This window comes from Emydura macquarii, unplaced genomic scaffold, assembly GCF_026122565.2.
Source record: "Emydura macquarii macquarii isolate MOO-44397 ecotype Brisbane River unplaced genomic scaffold, CSIRO-AGI_Emac_v2 contig_2676, whole genome shotgun sequence".
NCBI classification, from domain to species: domain Eukaryota; kingdom Metazoa; phylum Chordata; order Testudines; family Chelidae; genus Emydura; species Emydura macquarii.
The window spans coordinates 12,148,068-12,165,110 of NW_027132813.1; the positions used below are offsets into that span (position 1 = coordinate 12,148,068).

Here is a 17,043-nt window from a genome sequence, read left to right on the forward strand (position 1 = left end):
AATTTGTTAGTCTTTAAGGTGCCACAGGACTCTCGCTGTTTTGCTATATTAAACAGAGGCTGTACCCATGCAATGCCCTCTTCTGAGCTTTTAAATCAGGTTGTTTTATAATAATTATTGGTGTTGGAGCCAGGGACTTTCTGGCGGTACACTCAGGAGCAGGATGATGGTCAGCTGTGGATTCTGCATGTCTGATGTGGGTAGTGTGTACACGTCCACACACACACAGAGAACAGGCATCAACTGTATTTGTAAATAAAATAAAATTTAAAAAGAGTCAGAAGATGACATGGGATATTTGTCTAATTAGTATTATTCTTTCCATCTATTTTTGAAGGGAATCTAATCATAAGCAGGACAGCTGATTTTACAAAACACTAATACCTGTGTATGAGACACAATGGGCACTACAGATGCAAGATTTGAGCCCTGCTTTACTTTGCTTTTCTTGACACATGAAAGAACATGCACAAAATTTAGAAGCACTTATAGAATATCTTACCTTTTTGGTAACTTGAATGGTCTGGCTGATCTGGAAAAAAAAAAAATTATTGAAGGCGGATAAAATACACTTATACTTGTGTACAATAATATTTTTTCCTGTGCTGTTAAAGGGAAGAAAACATATTGAATTGGCATATTCTATCCTGGCCTTATCTCGAAAAATGGAACCCAAAAAGGTACCCAAATAAAACCCATTTCAATTTCTAATTTTGTTGTTGTTTCTTCACTAGAAATCTAGCTCTACTGAATGTATTCTGAGTAGCAAGAGTGAACAGGCACAAATGTATTAGTTGCTAATGCTTGCTCTTGTTCAAATAGAACTTATTTCATGGAGTAATAATTTTCAGTATACACTTCATATTTTAAAAAGTTGTAATTAAGATGACCAAAAAGTTGCCTTTTGCGGAAACCATAAATTCACTTAAAGTTTCAATATCTATGGACATGACAAACAGATGTTATGAAGATGTAACTAAAACCACAGCTTCAGGTAAAGCATGAACTTTGTTTTACTTTCAATGTGGTCATCTTTAATACTTTTTCTATATTCTGTAGGTAGAAGACACTAAGAGACACTTTTGCACAAAAAAGGTCACTTTATAGTACTCAATTTTTAGTTCTCTGAAAGAGTATAGGTTTGCTAAATCTCACATCACTGTATTAATGGTTCAAAATTTCTGAGGGCTGCAGAGATTGTTACAGAAGCAACTAAAAAGTAAATTTGTCTATTGATAATAAGATTCATTGTCCCTGGAAGAGATATTGAGTGAAATCCTGGCTCTGGGAAATAAGCTGCATCATTATAAGCATCTTTGCACGGGTATAACTGTGTCCATATTAGGGGATTGTACTGCTTAATTACATCTGTTTCTAAACCAATACAGTTATGGTGATAAAAACAAAGAAACAAAAAACACCTGTGTATAGAACAGTCCCTAAAATGTTTGGGCTCTTTTAAACCAAGCAGAAAGTACAGTCTAATGTAGAATAACTTAACATACCCACTTCACACATATGCTGACCAGCACTGCTTTGACAAGACAGGAATAATCAAAAATACGTTTTTCAAGCAATACTCTAATTCAAACCCTAATTAAAAGCATAAAATAAGCTACACGTTAGCATACCTATTACTGGGCATCATCAATGACATTCCTTTCTTTCATCAGCTGTGAAGATGAAAGAACAGATAAAGCTAGACAAACTAAACCTGGTTTCTAATCTATTTTTAAGCATCATGGCTAAGTGTTTGTGGTCTGTGTCAAATGATACACAGAATAACTACAACTCTTAGCTACTTTTACAAGAACATTTCCTGTATCAAAAGATATATTCAAAATACTATGACATTTTAATTTAACTGTATTTTAAAAATACAAAGGAATCACTGGCAAACAATCTTTTTCATTTTATAACCAAGAAAGAGATAAAAGGCATAAATCCTTAAAAAACAAAACAAAAACTAAACCTTGTAGACAAATATTTTTACTGTTTGTGGTCTTCAGCTTTCAGAATTTTAAATATAGCATTTTCCTAGTGTTGTGCTACAGAAACTGTTATTTTGATTAAACCCAAAACTGAAGATTTCAAGAAGCTGAACACACATTTGTAAATAATCATGGAACTCGTCACTACTGACGAAGAAGTGCTTGTAATTCCCAGCACTTATAAAGAAAACGGAAAGTCTCATTGCATTTGGTGCTGAACAAATTGGGAGACTTGAGGTAATGGAGAACTTGAAAAATCCATTTGCCACTGGGTAGTAAGCAGCTTTTCCTGACGCCTGGAAGAACCTATGCCAAATTCTGCAGAATCGTAGCTTTCCTTTAGCTTAATTAAACAGAGTTTCTATCCCTTGCTGTTGCGAAGATTAAAAACATTTCACATTTGGAAGGTTAACAATGCAGTACTCTCTTGCTGAGTCTGAAGAGAAAGAGGACTGCAGTACCCCTCTCTGCTGTGGCTGGTCTTCCTCCTCCTCAGTTTTCCTATGATTTAACAGAGTGAAAATAGTCTTGATTGTTGTTAGTTTTTACTGCTGCTATTCTGAAAACTGTGGGCATGAAACTGACATCCCATCAATTGTACTGTTGCTTGGGAAAGCTATGAGTAGCAGTGGAAACAGGCAGCATAGCTATTAACTGGGACATAAATGGCAGAAAATAGATTAGCAGACATTACTCTGTATTAGCAGTCAGGAAGCTGGAGGGAAGTGGTAGAATGGCAGAATGCCCAGTGTCCAGCTGTAACAGCCACGAAGCTGGGGGGAGTTGTAGAGTTCCTTACCCAGGCAGAAGACAGGAGGTTTTGGGATGGGAAGGAGAAGAAAGAAAATGCTCCTTCTCGCCAGCAGCCAGAGGGGTCTGGGTAACTGGCACATTTGAAACGTTCCTTTTAGCTGGAGGGTGACATAAAAGATAGACTCTCTAAGCACGATCTAGGAATCCCTAAGCAATATCTGGTAGTAAATTCATCACCTTCCCTCATTTCTACTGGACTTCTCACCAGGGTAATACCTCTGGACAGTGGGGTCTTCCCATTTTTCACAATGGACTCTGGAAAGTAGATTAAGTTCTCTGGTTAGTAGATGCCTGAAAAATATTTTAAGCCCTGATGGAACAATCTTGATCTAGATTTAAAAACTCCCAGCCTATATGGTAAACTCCTTCAGGCAATCATCAGGTCTTTAGTTTCTCTGAATAGCATGACACACACACAAATCTCTAAAAGAAAAAACCCATCTCCATGGAAGAAGTTAAGATAGTGTATCATTTTTCCACCTACATTAGAGACCTACCTAGATCATCAATTTTATTTATAGGCTTCTCTTGTCATATTCATCCTTGAAGCATCAAAGCATTACACAAACAATAAACCTGCACTTATCCTCACAACATCCATAGGGAGATAGGGAAGGGTTATAATTCCCTATTTACAGATCAGAAACTCAAACAGAGAGAGATTAAGGCCAAAATTATCATGTATCCACTAACTTTGGGTGTCCAGTGTGAGAAACTTAAAACCTGATTTTCCGAGGTGCTTAAAAGTCTCAGCTTCAACTGAGGTCAATGGGAGCTGCAATACCTCTGAAAAAAACATTAAGTTAGAAAGCCAAAATTTCTAGCACCCAAATTAGTGGACTCTCTCAACATTATATGCCAAAGTGACTTGCCCAAGATCACACTGGAATTCTGTTGCAGAGTTAGGAAAGAACCCATATCTCCTCACTCCCAGTACAGGATCTTAACAACAAGACCATCCTTCCTCTTTTAGCCCAGTTGGCAGATAGCCCCACTGACTCCTAAAAACCAGCTAAAGGCTCTGAATGTAGTAAGGACAAAGTTCTGCAGACCACTCCCAATATATCACCAATATATGGAGAGGATTCCACTCAAAAATATCTGAATCGGAGTTAAGTAGCAATAAGACCATGTAGGAAAAGAAATGTTCACACAAACTGAAAAGCTTATCTTGGATTACATCAAAGCCAAAACACTTATAAACAAGAATTTTAAAAGGGCAAATTAGCTCGAAAGAATTAAATGCTAAAGAATTTTTCAGAATGACAGGCCCTTTCAATTTAAGGTATCGTTCCATGGAACTATACAAATTGTGAACCTCTACTGTCATTCATATAATAAAAAAGGTCAAAGCTCTGGTGGCATGATCAGTACTTTGAGTAGGGGACTCAAGGAAGAAAAAGAAGAAAAGATGTTTGAAATCTGAGTGTATGCTCAGGTAGATGTGTGAGAGACAGGCAGATCTCTACACACTTAATGACCAACCAATTTCTTGCCTTTAGAAACAAAAGGTCTGCATTCCAATGCATATTCAATCACCTCTAAAAATGAATTTCATTCTCTAATCTGGACATTACTCAAATAACTAAGCCACCACACTATTTGGCACAACTGGCAGCATATGACCCAGAGAGATCGGTCCGGTACTGGAACAGGATGGGCTGTTGCAGCAGATTTGTGATGTATTGGCAAGGAGATGATGAGAAATTTGCCAAGCACATGCCTGACTCATATCAATTCCAATAGCCTTCACTTTCAGCAGCAGATAATTCAACCATAAAAACAGAAAAATTAATTAACTGGCTTGCCACTGGGGAGCTCCAGGAAACAAAATGCTCCCCTCCTCCACCACTCCTCCAACCTCAGGCTGCAGAGCTGCGTAGTTCCTGTGGCAGCTACCACCTTCCCTCAACCCTTAACTGATTTATCTGGGTTCCATGGCCACACTTCCACCTCTGTCCCCAAAATACCCCTGGATGGTGGTTTGGTTGGAACCAGTCGCTGAAGTATGCTGTGGACACCTTCCCAGCGAAGCAGCAACAGCATCTGCTGCCTGCTCAGTCAGACAAGCCAGCCTAGGGAGATGTGTTCACTTTGAATCTGTTCCATAATTCGGACTCAGTGAACATTTTCATTATAAGTCTATAATGTGGAGACGTTGTACAAAACATTTTTCCTAGGCAAAAAATCTCATTTTCTTTTTTAACGGAACAACAACAAAAAATAACTAACATCTTTTTAAAAATAAATCCCCTCAAACTCACATTTCCCTTCTGTTTCCTCTCTCCACAAAGTATATTCAGTGCTGAACAAATGACAATGATTAAGTCCTTCAAGCCTGGGAAGGTTAAAGGTCACACCTGCTATCAAATTGTTTTCTTTCAAAAGGAATTCATAAAAAAAATCTGTGTACACCAGAATGAATTCCAGCAGTGTAACCAATACCTTGCAGCTGTTATAATAACTTTATTACACTGGTGAGTAGAAAAAGTTATCTCCACAAATTTCACCAAAAAATTATTTCGTTATGCCCTAAAATACAAAAATGCATAGCAAAATGGATCTTTCCTTCTTAATTAATTAATCCTGCTGTGTGCAGTTTTGAAAGCATTGTCTGTCTACTTAGTCCATTTATGTAACTCTATGAAACTCTTAAAGTTTTGGTGAAGAAAAAGATTGCTGATCAATCTTCATGAGAAAGGAACTGCAGGTTTTGTAATAACATCACTGAACACGCTAACAGTGTACATAAGTTACCATACAAGAAAGCCTAGCTGGAGAGGATTCAAATTCAACTCTAAGCTAAAATACCTCTGTGCTTAGCGCAATGGGGTTAACGCTGAAAAGTGGTATGACATGGATTTAAGATAGGACAATGCAGGATTGAATTGCTGAATCACAGCACTAGTAAAATTTCAGTAAGCACTATGGCAAGGATTGAAGAGGGGCTCTCCAGCATGGTGGCTGCAGCCCTCAGACCCCATTCCAACCTTCCCTAATGACTCATCCGGAGGCACAGGATGCCATATAATTAGGAGTTATGGGATGAAGTTAAGTAAAGAGAAATGCAGGCTACAAAGAAGTCACAACGTTTCTCAACAGTAAGATCTATTAGATTGTGTAATATGCTTCTAAGCAATGTGACTGGTGATTATAAACATGACTAGATACAGCACCAGATAACGTACTGTGGGAATCAACCCTGTAGCAGCAAGAGGATAGAGTATATTACCTAACAAGACTATTACATCTCTAACTTCTAGCTATTCAGACTGGATAAGTGGTCTGGTTGTTTTGTTTATGTTCCATATTAGCAGACAAATAATTAGTGTGGACATTTACATTTTCATCATTAAGTAGAGAATACCCACTGAGATGAATGGAGGCCATTCGGAAATCACAGAATTGTTTTAGGCTGTGTGCAGACTCAGCAAAAGCACAATGCATCAGTTCACGTTAGAAAGATTGTTCTGCCATATTTTGTCTCCAAAATATTTTGCACTGGAGCCAAAGTCTGTTCTTAATTACACCTATGCATTCCCATAGATATCAATGGAGTTGCATGGATGTAACAGAGGGGACAATTTGGCCCCAAACTCTAAGCCTTGGAATATAACAAAATTATTATTAATTAAAGTCAGTTCTCTTACTTTCACTTGGACCTTAACTTCCATAAAGTAATGTTGCATTAGCACATACGTCACTACAGAAAGATCAAACGTAGGGCTGGGCAGGGACTTCGAAAGGTCATCTAGTCCAATGCCTTGTACTGAGGCAGTACCAAGTATATCCAGACCATCCCTGACAAATGTTGGTCTAACCTGTTCTTAAAAACCTCCAATGATGGATATTCTCCAGCTGGACCCAGGACAGACTCCTGAGGCATTCCATTAGCTCTGTACTCTCAGTTGGACTGTGAATCATTGATGACTAGTCTGAATACAGTCTTTCAGCCAGTTATGCATCCACCTTATATAATTTCACCTAGACCACATTTGCCTAATTTGTTTATAAGGAAGTCATGTGGGACTGTGTCAAAAGTCTTACTAAAAGCAAGATGGATCAATATGGAACTGTGCTAATTTAATTTAATGCTCAAAAATAAAAGTTATGCATGGTTTGGTGCTTTTAGCAATGTGTTTGGTTCATGACCTAAAATGCTTTAGAGGAAAACAATTTGCAAGAAATCTGAACATGTTTAAGGACAAATGGCACTCCTTAAAATTACATAGAGCTTTTTTCTCCGTCCTCCCTCTGCACATCTAGCTTGGGAGAAACTGTCAACAAGGAAATAACTTTTTACCCCACATACAGGAACATAACTGTGATTCTGGATCATTACTACATGCTTCAGGAGGTGCAAGAAATGCTGCAGAAGGTCACTATGGATTAACCAACCCACAAGGCCAGGGGTAGACTAGCAAAATAGGCTTTGGTTTGAAAGATGTTTAGCCAACAAATTTTCACTTTAAAAAGGACACGCCACCGAGTATAGGGACAGTGCAAATTGCATTTAAAATATTTTCACTGGGTTGATAAATGACCAGTCGGCATGTTTTTAAGCATGACTTGTCCTCTGTCTATGCTAATATTTAAAAATCTTGTTGGTTAAAACTTGTTAGCTAAACACTTTTCAAAACACAACCTAGTAGAGGCATAGCGAGCAACAGTCCCTTCCAAAACATTAAAAAAAAATTCTGACTATTATAACGGTAGATGTTCTTGTTACCAACTTGTGTGTCCAAACCTTCTCCAAATCCTGCTAAGTTCTTGTTATCTTGTGATAATTAATTTCACAAGCTAATAGTGCATTATGTGAAAAAAGTAATTCCCTTTATCAGTCTTAAATGTACCACTCAATTTAATTGAATGTCCCCTCATTAATGTTATTAGAAAGGGTGACCATACCATTCATTACAAGAAATGAACACAGTATTCCAAATGGGAGATATTTATTTATATAACATTTTATTTTTAGTATTTGTTTGCCCCCCCCCCCCCTTTTTTTTTTTTTTTTTTTTAAACTGCTTCCCCACAACCAGCCAAGATCATTAAGCTGTTCACAGTGCTTTTTCTGGTCTTTTGCCTGAGTTGTTACAGCTACCTTGGAACTCAGTAAGGTATATGAATAATTCACATTATTTCTTTTTATGCACATTGCTTTGCATTTGTCAGCATTTACTTTAACTACAGTCATATTTCTCGTTTACCTAGCATGGTTAAGGCTCTCTGAAGGTCCTCCAGTCTTAGCTAATCTAAATATCTATATGTCATCTGCTAATTTTGACACTTCATTCCTCAACCCTTTCCCCAGATCATTAAATATTTTAAACACCAGTCTTGGGCTTGGTCTACACTTACCCGGCGATTCGGCAGCAGTCGACGGGAGTTATGCAAGCTACGCAGAGTAGCTTGAGTAACTCCTGTCGACTGCTGTGCTTCTGTTCTGCGCTGTGTCTTCACTGCACTGCGTTGACGGGAACTGTGTTCCCGTCAACGCAGCGCTACACCACTTGAGGAGGTAGTTTTAGTACATTGACTTCCTGATTGATTGAGCGGGTCTACACTGATTGCTCAGTCAATCCAGATAAGTCGATCTGACGGCAGCGACTTTGCTGCCGTCAGTGTAGATATACCCTCAGTATGGAATCTTCTGGCACCCCACAACTATCCTTTCACGAGGAGTAAAAAGTATTTATGCTTGTTTTTGATCTCATAACCAGTTTATGGTCCAATCCATTATTTTGCCTCTCACTCTTAGTTTTCTACAATGACATTTCAAAAAGATGCTAAAACAACACTGCTTTACACTTTAACAGTAGAAGTCACACAGAGTTGGGAACTGGCATCTAGTTATTCCTGGCAGATCTTATAGATGATGGGACAAGAATATGGGCTCTGTTATATTTTTGTATAGTGCTTAACACAATATGGACCTGTTCCATGATTAGGACTCCAACACACTACTGCAAAACAAATAAACAAACAACAATTAAAGGAATCTACACACTCAAAGAGGCTTAGTATACAAAATCAGCCTCAAAGTAATTTTCACTACTAAGATTATCAAGAGCGTTTTTGTTCCCACAAACACATAACTAAGATAAAACAATTATTTAAACTGTTGCTCAAGCTGTGCAGAGCACATATCTGTCTATCTGGGATCCCAATTGGCCATCCCATCACTGAAATATCGTAAGCACCTCCCAACCATTTATGACTTTCTCCTTAACATATTTGTTAAGCCAGGAAGTGTTATTTCTGTTTTACTGGTGGGGAACTCAAGCAGAGACAGGTAAAGTGATTCACCCAAGTTCATATAAGACGACTATGGAAGAGTTAGGAATGGAATCCCCTTTCCTTCCTAATGTGAACTTCAAATAAATCTTTATTTATGCAGGCCTAGTAGTGTACAATGGGATCCTGCACCCCATGACTTGAGACACTTAAAATATAACCAATAAGATGGACCTCCTCATGATAAATAGCTGAGAAAGTGGTCTATGAGAATCACTCTAATAAGATGTGGTCCACTGTCAGAGACAGTTTAAGAACCCAGCAATTAGACAATTTAATAGGACTGTTCCAGCTCCAATTTCTGTGATTAAGGTCAAAGACCATTTACACTTTACTGAACAAGTCCCTCACCTCCATCTTCCTAATGCAACAACTTGCATCACTGCATTTCACTTTGCTCTGAAATTCACTCTTAAGAGAGTCAAATATTAAGTTAAATAAATAGCTGTACTTACTGAAAGACTTATCAACAGAAAGACTTCTCTGTTCAAGGATTATGAAGTAGTTAACGCTGACATTTTAGTTTGCTCAAGGGAAGCTTTCCCCTTTGTTGGTAGATCTGGTTACAAGCAGTGATAAAACATAGGTTTTTGTCATCTACTACACTCAGGGATAAGCTAAAATCCTGCAAGATAAAACTAGATCTGCATCATGTTGTACATCCTCCATCAGGACTTACAACAAAAGCTAAAGCCCTACTGGGAAAATAACCATGTTTGCAGCATACTGTTGACCATCAGAACCTCTTCAATTGTTTTTAAATATCTAGCCTGGTATTTTGAAATTAAACTGGAAACATTTGATCATTTAGGCTATCATTTTAAGCAGCAACGCAACTCACACGTCCAGATGATTAGATCAAATTATCCCAAAACATTTTACAAACCATAATGGATTTAATTTTCTTCTATGTTGTATGACACCTTTCTTTGATTCTAATAAGCGACTGACTCTTGAAACAGTTTAATCATGTGGTGTTTGCATCCTTGATTTGTGCTTAGCTTTGCTTATTTAGACCTAAAAAACTGGAAGTCTAAGACAACGCACAATAGAAGAACATTGCACCAATGTTGTACAAGCTCTGTAGATGCAGAATTCTTGATTTTTTTATAACTGCTTTTGTTTTCCCTTTAGTGAAAAACAGTAAGAAAGGTGCAGAGAAACTTCTGGTCAACTCAAATGTAAATTTTCAAGCAGCAATCCAGAAAGCTTTTATCTATCTCTTTCTCATGTTATTAGGATGATATGGGTCTAACTAAAGGCTCATCATATCACAAAAGGCAGTGAACCGCACTCAAACCCCCACCCCACCTCTCCACATCTGGATCCTCACCCCTGCACCCAGACCAGCCCTGATTGGGCTGCCACACTCAAACCCCCACCCTGATGAGCACCAACCCCCTTGCACCTGGACCACCCGTACCCAGACTCCCACCTCACCCAACCAGCTGCAGCCAGACCCCAACCCCATCAAGCCCCATTCCCCTAGCACTCCCCACCCAGCACCATCCCCCCACACACATACCTCCCCCACTAAGTCCCAACTACCTTCATCTGGATGCCCCTGCTGAGTCCCATTGCCCATGCACCTGGAACCCCCCAACAAACCCCTGTGCATCCAGATTCCCCTGCACCCAGACCCTCCACTCCCAGACTGCCCCACACAGAACTCTCTCACCCCACACCTGGATCCCCCCATCCTCCACACTTGGATCCTGCTGGGTTGAGCCTGCCTGCCCATACCTGGTGTGGAGGGGCAGGGCCCCGGGGTGTTTCTGGGGCAGGCCCAGCCCTTGCATTGTGTCAAGGTTGGGTACAGCCTCATTGCCGAGTCTGTGTCCGAGGGGGCAGCACTGCAGAGTGATCTCCCACCTCCTTGCATTCAGTGGCCTGTGATCCCCTCTGCCATGCTGGAGCCTCCACATTTATTTATTGACAAATAACATTTGCAGAATTTTTAAATATTGTGTGCAGAATTTTTATATTTTTGGTGCAAAATTCCCTCAGGAGTAAGTGTAGCAAACATATTGGGAGACATCCTGGCCTCAATGAAGTCAATGACAAAATTCCACCAATGTCCCACATTAAATCCATTTAGCAGTTTGGTTTTTCAATGTGTCAGCAAAGCCATTTTAGACATCTACTGATCATAAGCTTTCAGTTGATGGCACCACCTGCAGATTGGTTCAGCAGGAAAATAGGTTTCTTATGAACAAACAGATGTGTAAATAGTTGAATGAAAGTTTGAAACATACTTAATTTGAGTTGGATTATTTTATGTTGATATTTAATGTCAGATTGCAATTACATACTACTTTTAAAATTAAAGCTTATATAATGTGCATAAATATATACCCCATAGATGAATTTTTATATCTAATTCTCACATAAACGCTCCAAGCTTTCTTTCATGCTACCTCATGTGGATAGAACATCTTTCCTGAGTTTATTTGTAAAGCCTTCAATTCTGTATTTATGCTCTTCCAGGAGACTCATTTTTGCAATGCTGACATCTGACTATTCTGAGATCCCTAAAATAATTAACCGTTCCACACTCCTCCCCCAACCCCGTAAGAATAGACAATGTACTACCTCATCCATTCAGTTTGTGCCCCTTCGCCTAGTTTCTAGTCTGTCTGCCTGCCTTTAGGTGGTGAGCATGTTGGGACAGGAACCATGCCTTTTCTGTCTGAAGGCCACCCAGCATATTATGGGTGCTAAGACACAAAACCCTACACACCAAGGATTTTATTTTCCTTCCACCCTCCTTTCACTGTAGAACCTAGCTCTTATGATATATTCCAAGGTATGGCTATCACATTAAATGTGCCCCAAACAGCTTCTCTCCAAAGAGGGCAACCATTTTTAAGAACAATTCTTATGTACACGACAAATAAGAACACTGCCAACAACACGCTTAAAATGGATCATCCCAGTTAGCAATATCTGTAGTGATACTCTCAATGACAGAGTTTATAAATTTAGTTCAAAGTAATTTCTTCTTCCTAAGACCTAATTGAAGTTTATATACTCCTTTCATTTCTAGGACACTAACAGCAAAGCTACACAATGCTTTACAAGTTAAACAAAAGTTTGAACTATTCAAGGAAGACAATAAAAAGGCTTTTTATAATACCACCATGAATCACTATTTGAAAACAGGCCAATACCTAATTTGGAGCAGACTAATATTAATTTCAAGATCCTTCACAAGACATTTGTCTTATTTCTTTTCTTTATAATTACAGTGAAATTAACAGATCTGTTCTGGGATTTGAATGACTAGAGTAGTTTTCAGCAGCTTTTCTGGCACACAGTTACTTCCTTACAAAATGTATATACAACTAAGCTGTTATACTTCCCAGTTTAATATAGCAATGCAAGATCATGGTCACATCTAATAGTATCTGACGACAGGAAATGAACATGACCCAACAAAACACAATATACACATGTGCAAAAAAAATCTATCAAATGATACCAGAGAGGACAAAAGGGACATATGTGAGCACATATTTTAATATGTGTATTTCTAAACAGAAGGTTCTGCACTGTTGTATTACAAATTAAACTAGCTCAAATGAAGCATGTACAAGTTTGACTCTGAAATCAGGCTACAGATTTTCCATGTATTAGCGCTTAAGCTGGTACATGCTTCAGTCTTCCTTCCTGAGCAGATGCAAGCACCTGTGCATTTAAGTTGCAAAAGGATCCACTTCTACTTTCTGCACAGCCCTGCAGTTGTGGTAAACTTTGATCAAGTCTTTTTGAAGATAGGCAACAATCTATTAGAGCTACTCCCAAAGCACAAAATTGTCTAGACACATTATAGGGATGGGAAACATTATAATTTACCTCTCTCTATCATTAAATCTTCTTTAAAAAATACTCTGGCTTTACTTCAACAATTTTGTTCTCAATTCAGCAAAGCACTTGTATGCCTGAGATTAAGCATGTGTTTAAAGTGCTCTGCTGAATTAGAACGACTTAAGCATGTGCTTTAATGTTTCACCAAATCAGGACCTTTAAGGCCACATTCTGCCATATACACAAGCATAGCTCCCACTGAAGGTATTTACATGTGAGCATTCGAGGGTAACATTTACTTTATGGACTTTACTATCCCTATGTATATGCTTACTCACGTGAGACTGCGCTGAAGGTAAACTCATAATAGTCTGCCCAGGAAGCCGTCTTGCATTCAAAATTACTCACATGAGTTTATACTGCAATATTAACTACAATGAAAATGTAACCCACCCTTTGTGCTGGATCCAGAGGATGACAGTCAATTAGAGCCCAACTACAGAGCCTACCTCTAACTCAAGCTGTTGAAACTCATACTTTAAGCACTGAAGGTCTCTGGTTCAATCGCCGCCATCAGTCAAAATGGTGGTTATAAATATTTGCACAAGCATTTACATATAAGTTCCCATTTATTTAATGAAAATAAATCTTTGAAAGCCATTTTGGATTCTCCACATAATGAAGCAAGTTTGAGATATAGTCACATAACCTTTAATATTTAAATGTGCATACAGACAATTTGTACAGGAAATCAATAATTCATTGGACAGTTTAACTTAGCTGCCTTTCTATTTAGGATTTTCATAGTCATCCCATAGAGCTATTCTGATTATTGAATTTTTAGAGCCACTGTTACAACATCAACATCTTTAAAAAAATTTTTTTTTAAATAGCAGCATAAAACAATGCACATTCAACAGCAGTGCTAAAACATTAAAAGTTATTTAATAAGCCCAATATTTTGTTTTAAAAAATTGGCTTCTCTCTAATCTATTGCTGACTTGGCCTATTAAATTCACTCATCTTGTTCAGAGATCAGCTACTTAATTTCCTGAGAAGAAATTGATTATTTGAATCTGGTTTGCTCATTAAGAAGCAAGTGAGAAAAAATTCAGGACTTGGTGAATATTTTCATGATTCAGTATTTTATTTATGGAAACAAATAAACACAGTGTTAGATTACTATATAAACAAAAGAAAAACAGGATGAATATAATCAGGGCTTATCAGCATAAAAATATGAGTAAAAAGTCATCATAAAACAATGGAATTGACTAGATACACAATGAACTTTTAAATTAAAATATAATAAGAATTCTGCAGACGTATTCTCTTAAGGTATATGCCAGTGAGTACTGGAAATGTGAGAAAAGATCATTTGATCATGGTTTATAATGATCCCTTTTTTAACATTCCTGAAATCTTTATGGTTTTATTAAAAGGCAAACAGAAGCCTGCATACCAAATCACATATAACAAAAAAATTAGATTCCATGGTCCACTCATCAAAATTTTTGTTTTCCTGACTACAAAACTCCATAATGTTGCTAAGAGTCAGCATTCACTAAATCACTATTTTGTTGTCTACTAATTAGTGTATGGGACTGGGAGTAGGAAAAACCAGGTTCCGTACACAGCTCTGCTACTGATTTGCTTATGAAAAATTGGGGAAGTAATTCCAGGACAGACCCCACCTTACTCACACATACTAGGAGTAGTCAATAGTGAAAAAGGTAAAAATCTAAAAGAAATAAAATAGTTGTAGGTATAGAAAAGTAATACTTTTGCTATATGCATATATTAACTTAGAAAGTTATTTAATCAGCTTCAAGCCTAAGGAATGCGTGAGAAAGAAAAGAAGGGGGGCTAATAGATAAAGAAGAAGTTGAAGGCCGAACAGACATCAAGCGCCTGGATACATATAAAGGGCAAACCATAAGATGTAGAAATCAACATCTACCCCCTTCCTGCTTTTGCTAAGGCTATGTGCCAACCTAGGTTAATTAACGGGCCCAGTAGTCGGGAGTTATCTTCCTTGAAAGGAAAAACCCTTGACTAAACAATCCCGTTAATTAAAGGTCAAAAAAGGACCTTAAAAGACGCATGCGTAATGAGGTGTTAGAATATTATCACACACCCTGCATAGAAAATTGGTTCATTAGCATGAACATGGAATGACGTTTGACAATGTATGTAGTAGGCGGTTGCGAAAGGTGTAAACCTTTTAGTACCCAGCCAATGGGGAACGAAGGGAGGGATTCTTTCGGCCGGGATAGGAAATATATACTGCTGAATGATAAAGGAGGGGCGCGCTCCTTTCAGAATAGATTTCTGTTCTGGAGTTGTGCCCAGCTTTGCAAACCTGTTAAAGAAATAAAACTAGTTTTTTTTTTACTCTTTACCTGTATCCGATGTTCTTTATCAGACCTTTTTAGTCCTAAGTGGACAAATTGAAAAGGTATTTCTTACAATAGGAATACTTGTGAAGGTACTGAACATAAACAACAATATAACCCCTTAGTCTCAGATCCTCAAAGATGTTTAGGCTCCTAACTTCCACTAAAATAAATGGAAGTTAGTAGCCTAAACATCTTTGAGGATATGGGTCTTAGTACCTCAAGTTTAATTATCTTAATTATTACAGGTAGGTAAGTTACCTAACCAGGTGTGCTGTAAAATGTAAACTTTTTTATTGGATGACCTCAAAGCCCTTTACAGACTCTATAGATTTTTATTATTGTTTCTCAAACTTTCCAGTTTGCAATTCTCCTTATAGTTCTACTAATAAATACTATTTTCCTAGGGCAAAAATAGGTCTTAAAGTTGTTTGCATAGTTTTCATTTTTCTTTAACCATAGGTGCCTGAGACAGAGAATTGCTTGTATGATAGCCGTGAGGAAAGCAGACAAACTGCGCAATAAAACAGGCATCACAGTGGAAAAAATTATGCCGCAGTTTTAAGAGGATTCTGTATTTTTTAGATTTTCCAAAGTTTGCACACGGAAACAAACAAAGACTGAAAAACTGCTTCTCTGAGTATCAACAGTTTATATCATATAATGATATAAAGATGAAAAAAGTGAGCATTCATAGTTTCAGTGACCAGACAGCTATGCCTCAAATTAATGTCAAACCTTAGTCATCTCACTTAATTGCTGTAATGAGCAATTTAGTAGAATTCCCATATAATGCTTATAATTTATTTTTGTTACTACCCTTTAACACATTGCTCTTCCGAATTAGAAACAAAATAAAAAAGTTCAGTTTCCAGTACATTTCATAATACTTGTAAAAACTCAGCTAAGTAAATCATGTCACGCGTGCTCTCAAAAAAATGTATCAACCACTCAGTATGGTACATGCTTTTATATAACAGTACATTCACCTCCTCCTGTTTATACATAAGCAATAGCGGTATTATTTTCAAAACTAGTTTTATTTCTGTAGAGTATGTTTAAACACATTCTATAATCTCAATGAATGATTACTAAAATTCCAGGAAAGCCAGGATTTCTATATGTAAAAATATGTATATTGTTTTAAGTGCAACTGGACAACATGTAGGATGAATATCAATGCAATATTAATAAAGATTTACTTATTTAGCAAGGGTAATGGAGATTGCCTGGGGAGATGGTGTTCCTATACTGACAGAAAAAACCCTTTCATCAGCGTAGGCTCATCTACATTATGGGATTATGCTGGCACAGCTACAGTGCTGTAGCTATGCTGGTACAGTATCCATAGTATAGATATGGTCATGCTGTTTTCTCTCTCATACATTTTTGTGTACTTTTATTCCTCTTTCACTGTTCAAGTACTTTAGCTTAACTGAAAAATTTGTATGTCAACTATTAAATTAACTTGCTACTATATGAATGAAGCATTATGAAATAGTGTCACAGGGGAAGAAGGACAGATTGTAGGAAAGGGGCTAGATATAGACAATTGTGATTATTTGCAAGCTGCTTTTTGACATTCATCTTCCTCATACCCCACATCAATAAAGCCTCACAATACAAGGAATATACCAAGCCCCTGCACACAGCTTCTCCATGAGAATACTGAAAAGCAGAGACACAGTCTTGTTGAGCCTAGTCTCTCCCTCCATCCCCACAATGTCTAGTGTTGTCTG

At 37.7% G+C, this 17,043-nt stretch overlaps 1 protein-coding gene across 11 annotated transcripts in view; it reads right to left on the reverse strand.

Moving 5' to 3' along the window:
- Positions 1-17,043, reverse strand: part of DISP1 (dispatched RND transporter family member 1) — a 149,566-nt gene that overhangs the window by 21,565 nt on the left and 110,958 nt on the right. For 9 of the 11 annotated variants that reach the window (XM_067564900.1, XM_067564899.1, XM_067564897.1 and 6 more), the window contains one exon: positions 503-532. In XM_067564900.1, the coding sequence (XP_067421001.1) occupies positions 503-532 (30 nt within the window). Of the gene's footprint in view, positions 1-65; positions 210-502; positions 533-1,631; positions 1,661-17,043 lie in introns of those variants that run through there. The other 2 variants (XM_067564906.1, XM_067564908.1) reach the window with 2 other exon arrangements.